The sequence below is a fragment of the Dipteris shenzhenensis genome, chromosome 21 (assembly GCF_047967505.1).
Source record: "Dipteris shenzhenensis isolate YYH24624 ecotype China chromosome 21, Dip_SZ_1.0, whole genome shotgun sequence".
Lineage (NCBI taxonomy): Eukaryota > Viridiplantae > Streptophyta > Polypodiopsida > Gleicheniales > Dipteridaceae > Dipteris > Dipteris shenzhenensis.
Genome location: NC_141616.1, coordinates 13711280 through 13734293, shown reverse-complemented (window position 1 = coordinate 13734293; position 23014 = coordinate 13711280). Strand labels below are relative to the sequence as shown.

The window sequence follows — 23014 nt, the reverse complement described above, 5'->3', positions numbered from 1 at the left end:
AACTAGCAATAAGTGCAATTGTTGAAGTAATTATTATTGTCATACTTTGAAGTGGAAGTGTAAATAATGCAAAATTAGTTTTACCATATGCACCATATGCAAAATTAGTTTCACCATACGTAATTCAAAATTAAAAAGGTGATTTACAATGCCTCAAAACATAATGTTGGACAACAGGCCCCAAAATGGTAGCAACAACAGGAGAGGAGCTGCAACAGGAAAAGAGGGCCACCATGCAGTGCGAAGCATCGATGGCGACGACTCTGCTGTCTTTGCGACTTGCAAGCTTTGGAGCGAATCGACAACACGAAAATAGGGCCGCCATGTAGTGTGAGTAGATAGGAACACACGCGGATAGACCCAGACAACGAAAGAATAGGGACTGGTACTCACACCACACGTGGAGCCAACAAATGAATGGCAACCATCGAATTACGCCCAATTTTTTAAAATAGTCGGAGAAAAATGACGCGTGGCAAAAGAATACAGGGCCAAAAGAGGGCCCAAGAAGAAATTCGCCTCGAAAATAATTTTCGCTCCTAGGGCGGCAGGCCAAAAAGAGTGTGTGGAAGAGTGTGCTCTTTGTTTGACGAAACCCATAAGCTATCCGGCATTTTAATTTATTAGGAAAAGAGTTGTGTTGTGTGTGTTTAATTTTTAAAATTATTAGGAGTGTAGGAAATATAATTCTTGTTTTCGAACATTGTTCAATGTTTGCTTTCGTTTCGTCGTGGAGCACAAGCGGCGTCCGCCATAGCCATCCAATTCAGAGCTCACCGAGCTTCCATGTCTTCCTCGCCTTCCCCCCCCTCCCTTCTCCTCACTCAGCCCATGGTCGACACCATGCTTCCCTCTCTCGAGCACCGCTTCACCGTCTTCCGCCTCTGGGAAGCTCCCGACCCCTCTGCCCTCCTCTCATCCCACTCCCCTTCCATCCGCGCCCTCGTCTGTGACCATGTCGTTGGTGCTAGCTCCTGCCTCATCGATGCTCTCCCTCACCTCGAAATCGTCTCCTCTTTCAGCGTTGGCCTCGATAAGATTGACCTCCCCAAATGCAAGCAGCGTGGCATTGCTGTTACCCATACGCCTGGCGTGCTCACCGAATGCACTGCGGACACTGCCCTCGCGCTCATGCTGGCTGTCATGCGCCGTGTCTGCTCGGCCGATCGCTTCGTACGCCAAGGTCTTTGGCCTTCCAAAGGAGCGTTCATGCTTACGCAAAAGGTTTTTCCTTTCCGGTCTAATGGTGCAACCCTGTAATTTGTGTTGGACTGAAAATCGTTTGTGCGTCTCAAACGTAGAATGAGTTCTGCATTGTGGCCTTTGGATAAGCAAAGCGCGGATTAAGTTTTGGCATTTCCGGAGCCATTTTGGAAGGCCACGATGTGAAACACTAGCTTCAACATCGCCGTACTATACTATGTTTTTGTTGTCCATCAGAGTTGAGATATTGCAATCTGCTTGCTTCCTATGCTCTTCTTGCTTCTTACAACGATCGCATAAAGTCTGTACATAGCTAATCTGATAGAACGTGGTGCTTGCTGACGCGTTCTGTAGTCTTGCCACTGAGTGAGCCTTGTCTTCATCTACGCTTCTCTTTTGATGTTCTCAGATCCCTGGAGTGTGTGAAGTTGTAGCTTCTAGCTTTGCCTGCCTGCCTGCCTGTTCTTCTACTCCAAAGTGGGGTCTGCTTCTGAAATGTGTTCCAAATGGTTCGTATGCCTTAAAAACTGTGCTGTTCCACGTTTCATGGAGTGTGTTTTGACAGCCGATTTTCTGTGGTCGGGTGTGATTTCAGGTAAGCGGAAAGCGACTGGGTATTGTGGGTCTTGGGCGGATTGGGTTGGCTATTGCAAAACGAGCTGAAGCGTTTGGGTGCACCATTTCATACCACAGCAAAGCATCAAAGCCAAATTTACACTATGTCTACTACTCGAGTGTGGTAGATCTTGCTGCAAATTCCGATGTGCTGATGATTTCTTGCCCTTTGACTGAAGAAACACGGCATTGTATTGATAGGAAGGTTCTTGATGCATTGGGACCAGAGGGAACTCTAGTGAACATAGCTCGGGGACCTATAGTAGATGAGGCTGAACTTGTGAAGGCTCTGGCAGAAGGCCGTCTCGGAGGAGCTGGCCTTGATGTTTATGAGAATGAACCCCATGTTCCTGAAGAGTTGTTGTCTTTAGATAACGTTGTCTTGACGCCTCATGTTGGAAGCGACACTCGGGAAACCAGCAGGGCTATGGCAGATCTTGTTGTATCAAACCTTGAAGCTTACTTTTCAGGGAAACCTCTTTTAACCCCTGCAATCTAGAAGGGCGGGCTACCAGATTTGAGTTTCAAATGCATGCTCCAATTCTGTCGATTCTTAAAGCCATTAACCATCTTTCACGGAAGAGGCACGAATCTGTAAAGCTTTACCATCCGCTGTTTACTCCTTTGAAACACTTCACGATCGTGTGAAAAACAGCATCAAGATGAAGAGAAAAAGCAGTTTAGTTGAGGAAAGGGGTTTGCATGGTTTTAAGAGCGACAGTAACGACGGTATGACTCGGTTCCTAAATTTTCAAAGTCTTGGGCATTACCTAGATGAGAAAGAAGCATAGCTCCCGGTCTTGGCACTAATGGACATTTTGTCCAACTACTTTCTAGGGTGAATTGTGTAATCCATCCCGGTGGGAGGTTACTGAAAGTAATCAATAAGCTTATTTGATAAACTTTCAAGTCTACCTCTTCCAAAAGAATTGGTTTCATCATTGCTAATGGCTTCTTTTGCCTTGTTGGATCCTCTTTCAAAGTTGATACGAGATGTGAATTTTTTTTTTGGCTTGCCTTGGGTGGTAGGTTTAAGTGAACGGCATCTCGTGTGCAGAAGGGAAAATTAGGTTTTCTTGACTTTTTAATTCTAAATTTCATGATTGGACTCGTGCAACAAATTTTATATTTAGCATGGTCCCAAGGCTCGTGATTAGGTCCACCTATGGCAATCTGGGCCTTTGTCTTGTGCCTTTGTCTTGTGCGTGTTCTTCTTATACTAGATTGCATGGGGCTCTTCGTTGCATGGGGCTCTTTGTTGCATAGAGCAATTAGATGTTTCTCAACAACTAGACGTTTCTTTGGGTTGCATGGGGCTCTTTGTTGCATGGAGCAGTTGGATGTTTCTCGAGTGCCAAATGCATTTACTTGTGTGGTGTGTGGTTTAGTTTGTTTCCTTTCGCCTTTCCATCCATCCTTTGGTCATGTCTGTTGCATAGCGACTCTTGTGGGCAATTGTATTGGTGGGATAATTGTCGTGAGCTTTAGGAATTTTACTTGACGTGAAAGAAGCCTTGTCTTTCTTGCATTGAAGTGTACATGTCGGTGGAAGAGAGCAATAAATCAGACATTCTCTCAGTATTTCAAGTAGCAATGTACATGTCGATGGAAGAGAGCAACAAACTAGACATTTTTCCATATTTGTGTGGAAATCTCTTCCTAGTAGAATCAAGAGAGTGCATGGGTGAAAGGGTGATAAGCAAGCTAATGGGATTAAGGCTTGTGGATTGGGGATGAGGACCCTAATCCTAATCTTTGTATAAGTCACACAAGTTGAAGTGTGTGGTGTGGAATGGAAATCCAAACATAGGAGTTGGATAGCTCTCTTGGTCTCTCTCTCTCTCTCTTCCACCATCTTTGTTTCATTGAGCACTCTTTCTCCTCTTGAGCATTTCAATCCATGTTTTCTAACATGGTATAAGAGCTTAGGTAGCTCCTCTTCTGATTCTCTATTCCATGTGTCTTCAAGAGGGTTTGTGAAAGTTGATGCTGAAGGAGGTGGCTCTTGTAGTTGAAGAAGGTTTAGGAGTGGACATTGTCGTGATCTTTTTTCTCAGCGATCGTGTTGCATAGTGCAACATGTCTTTTTGTAACATCCCCACAAAGAGGGCTCATCAAAGATTCTTCCACCCAGCCATGATTCCATAGTGCTCCCCTCTTTGTCTGTACGTGAACTCTTCAAGTTCCCTCCTTTTTCTTCCTTTTCTGGAGCCTCTCTCTAGAATCTCCCCTAAACCTAGTGCTTGCCACTTGGAGCCCAATTGAGTGCCACATGTCCATAAAGAACCTTAGTGCCCTTTAAACCTTAATATTATACTCCATATTGATGCAAGCACTGTCGAGCCTCCTAGTTTCCCGCTTCACCATAACCACACTAGACAATACACGGATTATGGCTGATGTAACATTCCCTTCCCCTTAAGAATGGTTTACGTTCTCAAAAACAAATTGGGAAACCTCCTCTGGATATTGCTTACCCTTTCCCATGTTGAACTCTTTTCAGGTCTATCTTTCCACTTAACTAGACATTCTTGCCATCATGTGTGTCGTGTTCTTGTCTATCTAAAATTCTTTCTGGTTCATGTGGTAAAAATGCAGGTTCAATGAGTTCAACTAGGACTTCATTTCCAATGAGATTATCATCATCTCCTAATTTTCTTTTTAGCCTACTAACATGAAAAATTGGATGCACTCTACATCCCTTAGGTAAGGCTAATTTGTAAGCAAGTTCTCCAACCCTCTTAAGTATTGTGAATGGTCTACAATACCTAGGAGGAGACAACTTCGGACATTTACCTGTCTTTAGAGATTTTGAAGATTCAGGTACCTTAAAATAGACTTGCTCATTTACTTCAAACTCCAACTTTCTACGGTGGGGATTTGCATAACTTTGTGCTCTATCTTGAGCTCTTCTTATACTATCTTAAGCTCTTCTTATACGTTTGATTCATATCTTTAAGAAAGTCTTTGGCTGCTTGAACCTTCTCTTTTTCGAGTCCCACTGTCATTGGGGCTCTTGGTTGAAATCCATACATCATCATGAATGGACTAAAACCTGTAGCTAAATGTTTGACATTGTTATATGCAAATTCTAATATGGGCAAATACTATTCCTAATTAGTTTGCCGTTTACTTACATATGCTCGAAGCATATCCTCAATGATTTGATTGACCCTTTCAATTTGACCATCACTCTGTGGATGATCTGTGGTGCTCATATTCAATGATGTTTCCAACCTCTTAAACACAGCCCTCCAAAAATGGCTGTTAAATTTGCTATCTCGGTCGCTAACAATATTGGCTGGTAGCCCATGCAGTCTATAGATATGCTCCACAAACAGCTTGGCTAATTCTGGAGTTTTAATATCTTCACTGACAGGATTAAAATGAGCCATCTTGGTCAACCGATCCATAATTACCCACACAGAATTGTGCCCCCTTTGTGTCGTAGGTAATCCTACTATGGAGATGCTTTCCCATTTGCCAGATGGAATCTCCAATGGGTGTAGGAGACCTCCTACCTTAAGGCATTTAGCCTTATTGACTTGGCATTTTTGGCACTTCAATACATAATCTTGGACATCCTTACCTTTCCAGGCCAAAAGAATTGTCTTTTCAGAAGCACATGTGTCTTCTGAATTCCCAGGTATCCAGCACTCGGACTATCATGACATTCAAAAAGGATTTGGAGCCTAATGTCATTATCATCCGGGACACATACTCTACCCTTGTACAGCAGGTAGCCATCTTCAATAGTATATTTTTTCCACTTGAGTCCTTTATCACCAACCTGTGGTGTATCACCATTTCCATGCGATTCGTCAGTGAAAGCCTCTCGATTAGTTGGATCCTTATTTTTAATTGTTGCTGTCCATATTTCAGAGAAGTGAGGATCAAACTCACATTTCCCCTTTAGGACTCTAGGAAATCATTCTGAAATTGAGTAAAACTCAATTAATTAACAATTGGCATTCAGCTAAGAGAGTCTGCTACCACATTGAACTTCCCTTTCCTATATGTCAATTGTATATCAAACTCTTGCATTAACTCAACCCATCTAGATTTTCTACCTTTAAGCTCTGGCTGATTATAAATCCACTTAATGCTCTCCTGATCAAAGATGATCTCAAATTTTGCACCATATAAATAGTGCCTCCACTTTTTAAAAGCATAGACTATAACATATAGTTCCTCTCATATGTCGGGTAATTCCGTTGGGCACGATCTAACTTTTTGCTCCGTTGGGCACGATCTAACTTTTTGCTTTCAAAAGCCATTGGTCGACCTTTTTGTATAAGTACCGTCCCAACAGAAAAAGCACTGGCATCTATCTCAACCATGAATGGTTCATTGGGATCCACTACTTTTAAGACAGGAGCTACCGCTATAGCTACCTTTAATTTTTCAAAACTTCTCTTTTAAGCTTCATCCCATATGAAAGTGCTACCCTTCCCCTTAAGCTGGTCCGTCATTGGAACAACAATCCTAGCGTAATCTTGGATGAATCTCCTATAGAATCCTGACAAATCTAAGAATATTTGTAATTCTTCTAGATTTGTAGGATGTAATATGGCCCTTACTTTATCAGGGTCCATACGAACCCCTTCTTGGGATATTATATGTCCCAAGTATTTCACATTTTTTGCAAAGAATTGACATTTGGATTCTTTAGCAAAGAGTGAATTATCTCTAAGCAGTTGGAACACTTTTCGCAAATGTTCCAAATGCTTAGAGATAATTCACTCTTTGCTAAAGAATCCAAATGTCAATACACTTTTTGCAAATGTTCCAAATGCTTTTTCCTAGTTTTACTATAAATAAGGATATTGTCTAGAAATACTACAGCAAATTTTCCTAGATATGGCCTTAAGACACTATTCATAAGTGTCATGAAAGTTGCTAGAGAATTTGTTAATCCAAATGGCATTACTTCAAATTGATAATGCCCATACCTAATATGAAATGATGTCTTAGGGACATCCTCTTCCTTAATTCGTACTTGGTGATATCCTAATCTTAAATCAATTTCAGTAAAGTATTTTTCCCCTTGCAAGCGAGGCATAGGATACTTGTTTTTTATGGTGATTTTATTTAGTGCTCGGTAATCTATGCATAAACGCATAGTACCATCCTTTTTCTTTACCAGTAAAACTGGTGCAGACCAAGGTGAGCTACTTGTTTGGATTTGGCCCTTCCTAAGATATTCCGTTAATTGTCTTTCGACCTCATGTTCCTCCATTTGACTAAGCCTATACGGGGGGTTTACAAATAGGAGTAGATCCAGGAATTAAATCTTTTTTATGATCTACTTCTCTCCCAGGAGGTAAACCATCATGTAAGTCAGACAGAAAAACATCTTTAAATTCAAACATTAAATCATTGAAAGAAGATTTATACTCTTAAACATTATCAAAAACAACATTACTTCTTTCCGATGATGAAATAAAATCACCAATAAAAGTAAGTTCACAAAGATATATTCTTGGTGTAGTAGTCGTTCCAATTCCATCGAACAAATAAGAGGAGAGTTAGGCACATCATGTTCTCCTTGAATCTCGAAGCCTCTACCCTCTTTTTCAAACATAATGGAGTTATTAAGATAACTCCTTTGTAAGCTATGCCCAAGACTATACAACCATTCTCAACCAAGCACTACATCTGTTCGATCGATATGCATGATTTGGAAATCCAAGCCATCCTAATAGCCTTGAATATCCACCTCTACACCATATATCATGGTGTCCCAAACTTTTTTATCACTGCCCTGTGCCAAAGAGACCACGTATTTATGGGCACTAGGACTCTCAGGCAATTTTAATTTCTTAACTAACGAGTAGTTCAAGAAATTATGTGTTGCACTATCATCGACCATCACTCTTACTCTTTGCCCCTTATTTTTTCCATGCATCCTCATTACATCATGAGGACCAAAGGTGGGCTGCCACTTTACCGATGATAGACAGCACATGTGGGTGCTATCTTCATGATAGACCTCTACCTCAGTGTACTTTTCAGTACCATTAAGCGACAACACTTGCACCGCATGTACTTGTCTTTGTGGAGGTCTATTTGGGGCTTTAGCTCCTACTGGTTTATTTTTAGGGTAGTTCTAAGTTCTAAGCAGCATGGTCTTTGCCCAAACATTTGAAGCAAAGATTTTCTTGCCTGGCCCTTCCTTTTCAAATTGGAAAATTTATTGAACTTTGGAACAAAACCTGTTTGCTCTGAAGTTCCAACTTTAAATTTCCCCATCGTATCATCGTATATTTGGGCATACTTAATGGTTTCCTAAAAGGTTTTTGAGAATTTCTCTTCACCTCAACCTTATTTCTTTGAGACCTCTCTCACAAAACCCCTTATCTTTTGGAATTCATCAATTCCTTTCAACTTAAGGACTGCCTCCCTATAATTTGCTGTGTACTAGACTAGAGTGTTTTTACTCATAGTGCAATTGTCCCAAGCCTCCCATGCTCTTTCTAATTCATTTTTCGGTAAAAACTCTTTTAAAGAGGCTTGTTCAAACTCAGTCCAATACCTAGGAATTCTATCACTCTCCCTGAGGCTCATCCACCATTTATAGGCTTTATTTCCAAGGGAAAGACTTGATTCCACGACTTGATTTTCAGGAGGAGTAATCCTCAGTCGATGAAATCTCCCCTAAACCCAGTGCTTGCCACTTGGAGCCCAATTGAGTGCCACATGAAGAACCTTAGAACCTTAGTTCCCTTTAAACCTTAATATTGCACTCCATATTGATGCAAGCACTGTCGAGCCCCCTGGTTTTCCTCTTCACCATAACCACACTAGACAATATCGGGATTACGGTTGACGTAACACTTTTGGTGTCCACGACCACTTTTTCAAGAGCCTTTGATGTGTGACGTTGCGAGTTACATTTGCTATTTTTTCCTTGTGACGAGAAGGAGCTTGATGGGCATGACGCTTTCGTTCAAGGTGACAGTACCTAAAGATTATCCACATGAAGACTTCAAGGGCATCGACTCTGTTGACACCTAGAGACACCTTCTCGGCATACAAATCCTCAGTCGCGACCCATTCTCCTTTGCATTTCTGCATTGGCATCAGCTGCTCTATAAAGCAATATTTCTTATATGCCAGAGGTTGAATCCATGACTCTACTGGTTGCCATACAGTTCCAGCTCCACCGGGTGCTTAGCTAGTGGTTTGCAGAAGGGATTTTCAAAAGGGTTTTTGTTGTGAGCTTATATTATTGCAGTTCTGGAGGTGGTATCTACTATTGTTGTTGCCCTCAACATTCTGAGTCGCCGTTTTTTGCAGCAGGATGTTCAACGTGCATCATCTCATTCCTATTGTATTCCATCTACCTGGCGGAGCATCTTTAAGTCAAATCTACTTTACAAGGGGTTTGGGCCATTTCTATGAGCTTATCCGACCTGAAGTCGTTTTTGGCTTGCCACGGGGAGGCTATAGTGCAAACGAGGGGGGAAGAAGCGAATTTGATTTTTGGCGAATTTCGATGTCACTTGCCACATGGATTTTTCTGCGTGGTCTTATAAAAGGACGAAGGTGGTGGTGGGCCGCTCCACACGTGGCATGAACTCTTCGGGGGTCTCTTGACAAGCGGCATAGAAATAGCGGGTCACACATGGCCTTCAAACCACGCTTCAGATTACAAGACGTTGAGAAGTTTGTCGATTATACGCTAATTCCAGCCTCCATAGACTTGCGGTGCATCGGATCGCATAGAGCTACAGATTCTATCACTTTCTCATGCTCACGGTTAGATCTTGTCTCGATTGTGCGTGATCTGGCCGCGAATTGAAGAATCCTTGAGTAAAAGGCGTGATTTCGTCTAGATTGTGCTCTCAATTGGATCATCCTTGTCACTTTGCAGACATACATCATCAACAACACGTGGGTTGTCTTTCTGAATCCGTGACTTCAGCCTCTTCCCTCGAAAGGCCTTGGGAATACTGCGAAAACTACAACAGAAGCTTGGAGGATGCGTATCGATCTTGCTCGGTGGCTTGCTGCAAGGTCTCGTGCAAATGCAGCAGTCCTTGTTGCCTACGATGTTCGATCAACAGGGTCATGAAATATGTACGCCAAATTTGAATTCATGGCGTTTTTGTTGATCGTGTTGATGTTGTGTGGTCAGTGAGCAATTGTCTCCCAATTCGGTATTGGATTCTTTTTCGTTTTTGGGCCGGAGGATCGATCGATTTGCGGTACTGTATCTTGTGGACTATTTTGGTTTGTATCTACCACAGTGTTCGCCATATTTATGGCTGGATACAAGATTTTGCAGCTCACAAAAGTCACGGACGCATCATCTTTGAGCTTCTTCCATTAGGTAGGACAAATGCCTCTCTCTTATCCTTCCTTGAGCATGTGAGCGGAGCCCTTATTTAAGTAGGGGAGTTTTCTTCTCGCTCTCAAGAGAAGAATAAAAATGTAGCAGGCGCAAAGGCTTGCATGCAGTGAATTTTCAAGTTTTGCAAAGAGTTCTTACATTGATTGATCAAATGAACGAAGTCCAATGAGAGTGTTTTGATTTTGATCTCCACCAATTTCGCGCCACAGCTGCACGACTCTTCAAATACGAGATCTGCAGTAAAGTAAGCAACCCTTGATGGATGATCCCTGAAAAACGAGACGAATTAGTTGTATATGCGGACCAAGTCTTTGTTTTGGCTTCGTTGCTTTTGGTAATTTTTATTACCTTCATCCATGAAAGCTCGCGTTAGATAGTCACAGGAGGTTTTCGTGGAAGACAGAGTCATATCTACTTGATAAGGCAGGAAGTCGATCGTGTCCCTAGAAGGATGAGGAGAGGCATGGCCACACCCATTTCTTTCCCAAAGCAGAGATCTAAAGCGGCTTTCAAAAGCCTATTTTTTCTTCGTCTGTCGCTCTCTGTGTCTTTGCCCGTTCTTGCTTCGTCTCTTGCTCTCTGTACTTGTTATTTTAGCACCAAGTAGGTTTTCTCGATCATGTCAGGCGCACAAAAGTCTACTTCCCAAAATGAATCGCAAGGATCAGGAGACTCGATGGATACGAGCAACGGGGAGTTTGAAAGAGGTTTTATTTCCTACGCTTTTTCATGATTCCTTTCGAACTGTGTATCCAATTTTGGCTTTTATTTTAATGTTTTCGTTATGTTGACAGGCCTCATGAACATGGCGGAATCCAAAAAACCACTGAAGGATGATTTAGGCTTGCTCCGAAGAGGTCATGATTCAAACGAACTACTCGTCTCTGTCTCATCTGTTCAGCCTAATGCATGAAACTTGATAGCCTAGCCTAGCGTTTTCTCCCTCTCGCGAATCAGGAAATAACGAACTGCTTGTCTCTGTCTTGTCTGTTCAGTATGATGCGTGAAACTTGATAGTCTAACGTTTTCTTCCTCGCGCGAATCAGGAAATCTTTTGTTCTTATTAAGCTTCATTGATCGCGGTAACCACCAAAATCCATATTCTATTGTTATTTAGCTGCAGAGGAGGTCTAGGAATCAAAAGCCAAAAGTAACGAACGTCTATGTGCACCAGAGGAGGTACAGCTTCGTGATATACGTCTGCAACAGAAAAACGCTTTGCTTGCCAGGTGCAGAGCAATATCTGAAAGAGACAATGGCAAATGAAGGTATTGATTTGTTGCCAGTTCCAATCGATTCTCAGTTACCCTTTTTTCCAATTTCTCCTATATGTTTTCTCTTCCATCGTAACGTGATGTTTTTGGATCATCTAATACACACCAAAGTATCGAAAAACTTCATTGGAAACCGGACTTGTATCAATGAGCCCTTCAATCCTATGGAAGGTAATCCGAGTTTTACCCAGCTAGTTGTTTCTCTCTTTTCAAAGCTCTCATGCATTCTCCAACATAGGAACATGGTTTCCATTTCACTACTCAAACACTCATAAATCTTGCTCTCAAGCCATCTTGATGTTTCGATGTGTTATCTTTTAGTTGAATCCCTCACTTTTCGAATGTGTATCCTCACCCTTATCAAGACACTGTACAACTAGGGACAGTGAGAAGAACATACATCAACTCTAAGAAACTTCCCATGCAGAAGCTCTCCGTGTAAACATTGCATGATACAGTGGCCATTCCCTAGTTTTGAATTATAATACTTTTCTTTGCGAAGCAAAAAACATTTCCCTTATGTTGTTTGTTCAAAAAAGCATGTTGATCTTCCAAGGCGCAAAGGTGTTTATCATGTCCTTCACAAAGCTTTCAATCGTTATTTCATCTAAGATCAAGGTTTCTGAATTGTAGTTTGGTCTATTGTAAATCTCACTTCGAATAAGATAGTCACTCATCCCTTTCCCTCGCCTACAACTACAAACTATAAAAGCTTATTTTTGCAAGCACAGGGCCCAACAGCTCCACAATGCTTCTCATTTGACTACATTCCGCATTTGCATTCAGTGCATGCTTCTCACAAAAAAATAAAAAAACTTAAAGCAAGCATTACTGGTATTTGTTATTAAAAATATATTTCCCTTGCACTTCAGAATGGGCACAACGATCAATTTGGACTCTTATAACGCAGCATGGAATAAAACATTCAACAAGGCAAATCCAAACAACACCGACATGATTCTTTACTTGACTGCCCTTTGTCCTGCATACAATTACCAAATGATCCTTGATGTGGTCTGCATTGCGTTTCCTTCCTTGGGTATAGGTAAAGGAGAAATCATAGAAAAGGATATTACAGCAGCCTTTGGCTTGCTACAAGCGATCCAAGATTGTCCAACACATGGATCCCTAGCTTATCATTGCCTCAAAATACTCCATAACATCTTCCACGATCCCTTCTTTGTCCTTGTATATGACGGTCAATCACTGGTACAAACAAGGGAACTCAGCAACCCATTGCGAAAAGAAAGGAATGTGGTATTGATAGATCAAACAAGATGCCCCACAACAATTTGGCCACTCCTCCCCAAAAAGAAGAAAAGGACATACAGTATCTAGACAAGAGACGACGAGATACACTTGATAGAACTCTTACAACAACATTTACATTTGCCAGCAAACAACTGCTATAGCCAAGCTTTATGAAAGCACACAACAAAACACCAAGCACATCAGAGCAGCAATTTGCAACAAGGTTTACATAATTAGATCAGCTACCTATCGACAAGGAATTGTAGTTGCAAGCGGGCATCAGCTCACTCAGGAAGCAGAAGATAGTCTCCAAAATAATGATGTTATAGGGAGCAGAAGATAGTCTCCAAAATAATGATGTTACAAGGAGAACAAATACTGATATGAGCGTAGGTGTGGTAGACCACCTAAAGCGAACGCGCCACATCTCAAAATCACAAAAAACATACCAATCAAAAATCGATGACACTCCAATGTACGCTTGCTCATCTTGCGGTTGCCTCACTTTCGAAGCAAAACTGGAAAAAAACAACATGAATACCCAGCCACTTCTCTCGAGAACTGACATGGATACAGAAATCACTGAAAACAATAACTGCATTTCCTCATTGTGCCATGCCTAGGTTTGCGCCAACAAAAAACCGAGGTGCTCCAAATCAAATATGCAAATGTCCAGAACCCAAGAAAACACATTTTCTCTTAATAAAATCAAAGAGCGACGTATTTCAATAAGAATTCCCTTCACACCAGATCAGGCAATTAACATATGAAGGACAGCTTGGGCTCCATGGCAGTGTAATCAACGTCTTTACAGACTTGGATAGAGCACAACAACTACTTCCACGATTTATCAGCAAGACAATGCGACTGTTATGGTGGCAATAAAAAGACGAATGCAATACAATGATAACTACATCACTGGTTTGGTCCGACCCACGATGACAATGTGTGCCCTTTAGAAATGTTGGAAACACCTTTGTATATCAAGAACAACATCACGATAAACCACTGATGACTCCAACATATTCTCGAACTTCTTAGAGACAACCAAGAGCCCACATCGAACAACAAGAGCAATAGAACAATACAAGACATAGGATGATCTTAACACAGACACATTAGTCATGGCTTGTATACAAGCCAACAAGTTGTTGACTTTGAGAAAAACCCGATAATCGTTGCACCATTAGAAGGGTTTGCACCCTTCGGTCTTTTCAAAGACAAAAAATGCAAAGAGTTGGCATTCCCAACCTTATTTTATGGTCATGGTCATGCCTACAACCTTGCAATTTGAACCAGTTGCCAAGACAGTGAAATGGGAACTGCGAAATGAAGATCAAAGGTTCACATGGTCTATAGAAAATTTGTTCCAAAACAATGAAAATTTTAGTGCATCAAGTACTGTCATCAACTTGGGTGTGCATGAGAAAAGGCCAATTATAAGGAGCAACTCTTGCAGCAAGAATAGTAGCTTCAGACACCAAAATTGAGCAACTTCTACAATCAAAAATTGGCTTTCCGGACTTTGTCTACCTTCGAACATCAGGAGACTACAAACAGTGACTGAAGCGCAATGTATTCGCAATGGTGCGATAACTTGGCCCGCCAACATTCTTCATCACATATTTCACAATATAAAAAAGATGAGAGTTGTTACTTGCATGCATCCATACGCTAAGAGGACCTAGCAATAGCCAAAATTCACACCCTAACTAGCACATATTTGCAAGACCTCATCAGATTAGATTCTATAACAACGTCCCAATATTATGTGCATAAATTCAAAGCCTTGAAAATGTTGTTGGGACAAGATGATAGGATTCTGGGTGCGGTGGAGGACTTTTTTGACACTAAATTCCAAAACAAAGGCAGCCAACATGACCATGGCTTGATTTGGATAAAAGCAGTGCCTACCTTTAATGCTTCCGACAATACTTGCATCGTAACATTTATTGACAACTACATCACAACTGACAATACAAAAATCAGACATAGTAACCAAGATTTACAAACCCATAGGCATCAGCAAACATGCAAAAAAAAGAAGAACCAATGCCGCCATGGATTTCCCATACCACCTATGCAAAGCACAAACATTTTGACCCCACTACTAGATGGGACCGACATATAAATCCACCGTGAAAACTACAAAAAAACTGACAAAAGTAATGCGAGAGAAAAACATTTCAGGACTCACATCCCAAGCTTTTCTTGAAAGCATCTCTTTGACTGAAGACGAGTACGAGCTTGCATTGAGAACCAACATTTTGCAACCAAAGCTCTTCATGAAAAGGTACCAAAAGACATCTACACAAACAACTTCAATGAGGCTTTAACAGATCTGTGGGGAGCAAACACGGACATCCAATTCATTCTAAACCCTCACGGAGCAGCCTCTTACTGCATGCCTCTTACTGCATGTCGCACATAACTAAAATAGGCAGAGACCAACAATGCCGTGAAGGATGCAATCGTTCAAAGCTTCCAACAAAATACGCCAATAGATGAGCATGTAGAAAGGTGGGCAATGCAATACTCAACACATCAATGTGCAACAAGCTGTGTACTTATGTCTTTCATTTCTGCTTACCAATGCAACAAGAGAATTTATCTACATCAATACAAGCCCACCTGAGCAAAGAACATTGCTTCTAAAACACTGAGCGCAACTCGAGATACTCCACCCAGAAAGCACCGACATCTTCTTCGAGGACATAATCACAAAGTATGCTAGTAGAGAGTACCATTTGCAAAACCACTGCTTGGCATCTTTTGCATCCAACTACACAATCAAATCAGGGCAAAAAAAAGAAAATGAAAATGAGGGAGAGTAATATGATTCAACAACTATAGCAAAGAGAAAGACCCAAAGGACCACTACAGGGAGCTTTGCTTATTGTACTTGCCGTTCCATTTTAAAGAACATGTTCTCGATGAACAATTTGAAAATTGGAAAGACATGTACAAACATTTCCAAAAAAAACTATTGATGAGCAAAAGGCACTCTTCAGTAAGACCATTTCCTATCATGCAACATCATCCACTTCCAACAACACATCCTATACAACCACGAGCAACAATGATCAACAACATCCATAGAGAAATATGACCATGCAAATGAAACAAACCAACAAAAGAAGGCAAACAAGAAAAATAATCTTTGGCAAAGTAAACAAACGCATCTATCCAATGAAAAGTATGATTCTTCTCTAAGAGAAATGAACCCACAATGACTCATCTTTTACAACATAATGCTCACAAAAAGAACGGTACCATCCAAACAAGTTTGCTTGTTCTTATCTGGAAACGCAAGAGCAAGGAAAACATTCGTGGCAACACTAGCAACAGAAGCCCTTCAACGCTACTACACACACAAGCGCACAGCAAACATCGACCTCCCAAAGGTATTGCTTCTAGCATACACTGGGAAGGTAGCAAGAACAATTGGAGGAAGCACATTGCATGTGGCTTTGCACTTGTCTACTTTCAATAGAGAAACAACAGATCCTCGTAGAATAATACCAAGACGTCCAGCTAATTCTAATTGATGAGATTTCATTGGTGGGGATCAACACTTTCCTTGCAACATACATGTGAATGTGAGAAATAAAACAAAACCACCAAGAGCCATTTGGTGGGGTTGATGTTATACTATGTGGTGACCTTTGCCAGGTAAGCCCCATCAAGGACTCTTGGATTTTCAACACATAGTCAATAACAACTTCGATGCTTGGGTCTTTTTGGAGATCGCATATACAATACTACAAATTGATGGAACCAATGCACTGTGGGGGTTAAAGGCCATTATAACTCCAGTTATGTACAATACTCAAACACATATATATATGGATGACATAGAAGATTAGGGTGTTCTGCACCCACCAAAACTTGTGTGGCTCTCTTTGCTAGCTCTCCCTCTCTCTCACACCTTCTTCCATTTTGCTTCCATTGTTGAGATCTCTCAACTGGTATCAAAGCGCAGGTGTTCTAGCTGATCCTGGGTGTGAGGTTGAAGCCCGAAGTCTATTGCTACAGCTCTATGGGGGGGAGGAGAAGCTCCATTAGGTGTCTTTACCTACATCCTGATGTGCAGAGACCTTGTAGAAACCTTTCGAAAGTTCTGTGAGTGGTTTTTTGCAAGCCAACAAGTGGTTTTGGAGGTAAAAAGATAGCCTATTCTAGACTTGAGAGCCTTATAATTAAGATATATTTCTCTAGAAGCTAAATCTCACCCTGAAATTTGAAGCAAAATTGTAGAAGCTTTGAGTACTTCATTTTTTGTTTTTACATCTCTGTCATTAGAGTTTTCATTGAAAAGTTACAGCTCTTGCAAAAAGTGACGAAATTCAATTTCCATGCAGATTTCATGTGTTGGATCTCCATATCCAGGCCACCATTTGCAATTCAAACACTCCCAGTGGATTTAGAGCAGTCCAAAACTTCTACCTGTGAAGCTACTTCCTATTCCGTGAAGTTCTGAAGCTATAGTGAAGCTCTGTCTACTCCAACGTCTTCATTCCGTCATTTCCTGTGTGAGTGGAAACTCAACATCCGGGCCTCCATTTGCAGAGCTGCCCATCTCATTGGATCCACGTGCCTGAAACATATGTCTACAAAGCTGGTTGCTATTCCGTGAAGAATCGAGGGAGTTGTGATTCTCTATGTTTTTTCGTCATCTCTTTGAAGGAAATTTCATAAAGTTTGCAAGGCCTTCTCATTGATTGCCATGTGGCATTCTGTCTAAGGTTAAGTTTCCTAAGGTTCATTTTATGCAAGTAAATACAAGGGTTGATTGGCTCTTACTCCATCCTTGGATGATATTTTGGAGTTGTGGCAAAAGAGAGATATTTGCAGATTGTCTTGTTGAGTTTGATTAGGAAGTGAAGCCCATGTTTTGAGACATCCCAGGTTTTATTTTCACTAGCGGTCATTGCCGAGGGACCGTGATTTCTTGGATGTACCTTATGTAGATCACTCTAGTTGCAGTTTGAGCCATGTGCGCTCATTTGTGGTTTGCACTGGGTTATAGTGGATGCTTTACAAGCCATTTGGATGCATTGCGATCCTTGTTGAATGCATTGCTAGGCCCAGATTGCCTTGTGGGATGCTTTATTCGATGGACATTTAGCACACAGATGCTATTTTATGCTGAGGGATAGCCTTGACATATTGCAGTGGATGCGCAGGTTGTGCTATGATCTCTTGGATGAGACATTATTGATGTGTATGCCCATGGATTGTGTTTATGCTTGAGGCATTTGACCCTTATTGGCATTATATTTGCCATTGTTTTATTTGTGGGCTGACATTTTCTTTTGGGCCAGATTTTCTCATATGGATGCATAGTATATTCACATGAGTCAGATGTATTTTTTATACTTTGAACCTTGAGTTTTGGTGACGCTATCCTTCATTAACACAGACATATTGGGTGCACCTAGTATTTGGTGTGATTTCTCTCTTGCAGGTACTAGCATTTGGGATTTTTTTTCATTTGCATCATGGCATCCTCTTCCATGTCTAAAAAGGAGATTTTCAGCATTAAAAATTTTGAGGGACAAACTTTTCTTTATGGAAAGAACAGATAAGGGATGTGCTTATTCAAAAGAAGCAGATTAAACCCTTGGTAGGGATTGAAGCTAAGCCTGTAGATATGTCTGAGGATGATTGGAATGAGTTGGATGCATTAGCAAAGTCTAATGTTAGACTTCATCTTGCAAAGTCAATTTATTTCACAGTAGTAAATGAGCAGACTACGGAAGATTTGTGGACGAAATTATGTGCCACTTATGATAAGAAAACTGCCTCTAATAAAGTTTACCTCATGAAGAGCTTGTTTGAGCTGCTAATGAAAAAAGGAGTTTGCATTGCTTCTCACTTGAATGAATTCAATATTATTTTTAACCAGCTTTAGGCTCAAAAAATGAATTTTGATGCAAAGACTAAGGCAATATGAATTTTCATTGCCATCATCATGGGATACCTTCTGTACAGCTATCAATAACTCTGCACCTAGTGGAGTACTAAAGTTTGATGATGTTGTGGTGAGTAGCTTGTTGGCTGAGATTAGACGGAAGTCTATGGATGGCAAGAAGCAGGATGCAACCTTAAATGTGCAAAGGGGCAGATCACAATTCAGGGGGAAGTCCCAAGAAAGACGGAAGTCTCGTAGCAAATCTAGGGCACAGAACATTGAGTGTTACCACTGTGATAACGAGAAGGGCCACACGAAAAAGGATTGCTACAAGCTGAAAAGAAAGCAAAAGGATAAGAAAAAGAATGCAAATTGGGGTGCAAACAAGAAGGAAGAGAGTCCCAGGGAGGACAAAGGAAAGAAGAAGATCGAGGAGATTAATGCAGTTAATCACTTACGATAGTGGCAATGGCATTCTCTTCATGTCTAGTCTACCTACAAAGTTTCTTACTACTTTAGATGATGCATATTTTCGAGGTTGGATTTTTGGATTCTAGTGCTTTATTCCATGTTATTACCCATAAGGAATTGTTCTCCACTTATGACAATGGTGGAAAGACAAGTTCTGTGCAGATTAGAAATAACTATGCATGTGACATAGTGGGAGCAGGCGACATAAAGTTTTCTTTTGCACATGGATCTGCATTTGTTTTGAAAAATGTGAGACATGTGCCTAAGTTGACCAAGAGTCTTATTTTAGCGGGTTGACTAGATGATGCTAGTTTTCAGACCACTTTTGGCTTTCAGAGTTGGAAAATTCAAAAGGGCTCTATGGTTTTGGCCATGGGTGCCAAGTGTGGGACTTTGTATCCCTTACATGTATCAGGGATGTCTGATCATGCTGTTGCAATAACCGAGCAGCCAAGTACTTCTTTGTGGCATTGCAGTTTGGGACACATGAGCCAAAATGGAATGAAACTCTTATGCCGTTTGGGTTATGTACAGCATTTAAGTTTTTTTAACTTTGAATTTTGTGAGCATTGTCTCTATGGAAAGTAGACTAAATCAACCCATAAAAGAAGGGGAAAGAAAGAGCTTGAAAAGCTTGATCTGGTGCATTCAGACATATGTGGTCCCATGCCTACACGGTCATTAGGTGGGGCTGAATATTATGTGATATTCATTGATGATGCAACTAGGAAAGTGTGGTCTTATGCTATAGCTCAAAAAAGCGATGTGTTCCAGGTATTTCAAAAATGCTTGGCTTTAGCTGAAAATCAGTCAGGTAGAACGCTTGAATGCCTATAGACTAATAATGGTGGAGAGTATATCTCTCATGACTTTTAGCATTTCTGTGATACACATCGGATCAAGTGGGAGCTTACACCTACTCATACTCCAAAGTAGAATCCAGTTGTAGAACATATGAACTGCACCATTCAGGAAAGATTGTAATGTATGCTTTCCAATGCAAGTCTTTCTGGTGGTTTTTGGGCTGAGGCAATGAATATTGCATTGCATGTGATCAATAGATCACCTAGCAAGAGTTTGGATGGTGGTATTCTTGAAGAGGCATGGAATGGCAAGAAGCCCTCTTACTCTCATTTACGTATATTTGGGTGTGAGGCCTATGCACATGTGCCAAAAGAGCCTCAGAAGCAAAGAAAATCATACGAAGCCATGATGTGGTCTTTAATGAGAAGAAGATGCATAAGACACCCATGAGGGATGTGGAAATGAGGAGAATCACTTTCCAGGATGTGAATCCACCCACATATGTTGATAGACAGCAAGCTGTCCATGCACCCAATGTGCAGGAAATGGTGCCACCAGGTACTCCCACAGGTACACAATTGAGGGCAAATGATAAATCATCTATTAGTGGAAATGATGAGCCAAATGTGGTTGATATACAGGTGGGATAGCAAGCTAAAATGCCCTTGAGAAGAACATCTAGAGTGTCTAAACCGCCTGAGAGATTTGTTCCAGAAGTAGACTATGTGATGCTTACTAATTGCGGGGGGTCTTCTTGCTATAGAGAGGCTATGATGTGGGGGTTAAAGGCCATTGTACCTTAACCCCAATTATGTACAATACTCAAACACACATATATATGGATGAAATAGAAGATTAGGGTGTCCTGCACCCACCAAAACTTGTGTCTCTCAAGCTCCCTCTCACCCTCTCAGCTTTCGTTGTGTCCTCACAACTAGTATCAGAGCTTGGCAATAGAGCCTAGTGGTAGCGTGAGCAGCCCAGTGTAGCGTCTAGTCTGAAGAGAGAGTGGTCATCCCAAAGATCCATGTTCAGTAAGAGGAGTTGTATATTTTGGAGCTGCTATAGCAATTGGAGAGAAAGGGAAAAAATCCTCTTGGGCATTTGTTTTGCTAGGTTACAAAGTTGAAGGCGCAGGATATAAGCAAATCTTCTTAGACACACATATGTAGTGGTGCAAATATCCGAAGTTAGGGATAGAATTTTGACTTGAACTCTTTAAGAAAGTTGTAGATCAGATTGAGAGCTACATTTTCACTCTTAACATCTCTGTCATCCGAGTTTTCAATGAAAAGTTACAGCTCCTACAAAAAGTGATGAAATTCATTTCCTGCAAGGATTTCGTGTGTTGGATCTCCATATTCAGGCCACCATTTGCAGTTCTGACATTCCCAGTGGATCTAGAGTGGTACAAAACTTCTACTTGAGAAGTTGCTTCTGGTTCCGTGAACTTTTGAAGCTGTGGTGAATCTCTGTCTACTCCAACGTTTTCATTTAGCCATTTCCTATGTGAGTGGGATCTTAACATTTGGGCCTCCATTTGCAAAGCCATCTGTCTTGTTGGATCCGAGACTGTGCCTGAAACATATGTCTACAAAGCTGCTTGCCATTCCATGAAGAATCGAGGGAGTTGTGATTCTCTGTGTTTCTTCGCCGTCTCTTTGAAGAGGATATTTCTCAAAGTTTCCAAGACCTTCTCATTGATTGCCATGTGGCATTTTGGCTAAGGTTAAGTTTCCTAAGGTTCATTTTTGCAAGTAAATGCGAGGGTTGACTGGCTCTTGCTCCATCCTTGGATGAGATTTTGGAGTTGTGGGGCAGAAGAGAGATATTTGCAAATTGTCTTGCTAAGTTCGATTATGCAATGACGCTCATGTTTTGAGACATCCCAGGTTCTATTTTTGCTAGCGATCATTGCCATAAGGCCATGATTTCTTGGATATACCTTATGTAGATCACTTTGGTTGCAGTCTGAGCCATGTGCACTCATTTGTGGTTTGCATTGGGTTGCAGTGGATGCTTTACAGGCCATTTGGATGCATTGCGATCCTTGTTGGATGCACTAATAGGCCCAGATTGCCTTGTGGGACGCTTTATTGATGGATGTTTAGCACACAAATGCTATTTTATGCTGTGGAACAGCTTTGACATATTGCCATGGATGCACAGGTTGTGCTATGATCTTTTGGATGAGATGTTATCGATGCTTATGCCCATGGATGGTGTTTATGCTTGAGGTATTTTGCTCTTATTAGCATTATATTTACCATTGTTTTGTCATTATCGGTTAACATTTTCTTTTGCACCAGATTTGCTCATATGGATGCATAGTATATGCACATGAGTGAGATGCATTTTGATGCTTTGAGTCTTGAGTTTTGGTGACAATATTCTTCATTAAAGCAAACATATTGGGTGCACCTAGTATTTGGTGTGATTTCTCTTTTGCACGTACTAGCATTTGGGATTTTGTTTCATTTGCATCATGGCATCCTCTTCCATGTCTGGAAAGGAGTTTTTCAGCATTAAAAAGTTTGATGGGAGAAACTTTTCTTTATGGAAAGAATAGATACGGGATGTGCTTATTCAAAAGAAGCATATTAAACCCTTGGCAGGGATTGACTGCAGATATGTCTGAGAATGATTGGAATGAGTTGGATGCATTAGCAAAGTCTACTATTAGACTGCATCTTGCAAAGTCAGTTTATTTCACAATAGTAAATGAGCAGACTACGAAAGATTTGTGGAAGAAATTGTGTGCCACTTATGAGAAGAAAACTGTATCTAATAAAGTTTACCTCATGAAGAGGTTGTTTGAGCTGTAGATGAAGGAAGGGGTCCCCATTTCTTCTCATTTCAATGAATTCAATATTATTTTCAACCAACTTCAGGCTTAGAAGATGAATTTTGATGCGGAGACTAAGGCAACATTTCTCTTATGTTCATTGCCATCCTCATGGGATACCTTCCATACAACTGTCAGTAACTTTGCACCTGATGGAGTACTGAAGTTTGATGATGTTGTGGGTAGCTTGTTGGCCGAGGAGATTAGACGAAAGTCTATGGATGGCAACAAGTAGGATGCAGCCTTAAATGTGCAAAGGGGTAGATCACAGTTCAGGGGGA

At 41.1% G+C, this 23014-nt stretch overlaps 1 protein-coding gene across 1 annotated transcript; it reads left to right on the top strand.

Annotated features, from left to right (window-relative positions):
* Positions 1-700: 700 nt before the first annotated feature.
* On the top strand, positions 701-2654 carry LOC147888518 (glyoxylate/hydroxypyruvate reductase A HPR2-like). Its single transcript, XM_087392549.1, has 2 exons — positions 701-1224; positions 1799-2654. The coding sequence occupies exons 1-2, from the start codon at positions 787-789 to the stop codon at positions 2315-2317; spliced, it is 957 nt and encodes a 318-aa protein (XP_087248675.1). The 5' UTR covers positions 701-786; the 3' UTR covers positions 2318-2654.
* Positions 2655-23014: the final 20360 nt, after the last annotated feature.

Coding starts and splice junctions, on each gene's coding strand:
- LOC147888518 (XM_087392549.1), top strand. CDS start 787: ATGTCTTCCTCGCCTTCCCCCCCCTCCCTTCTCCTCACTCAGCCCATG. Junction 1,225..1,798: donor CGTTCATGCTTACGCAAAAG/GTTTTTCCTTTC, acceptor GTGTGATTTCAG/GTAAGCGGAAAGCGACTGGG.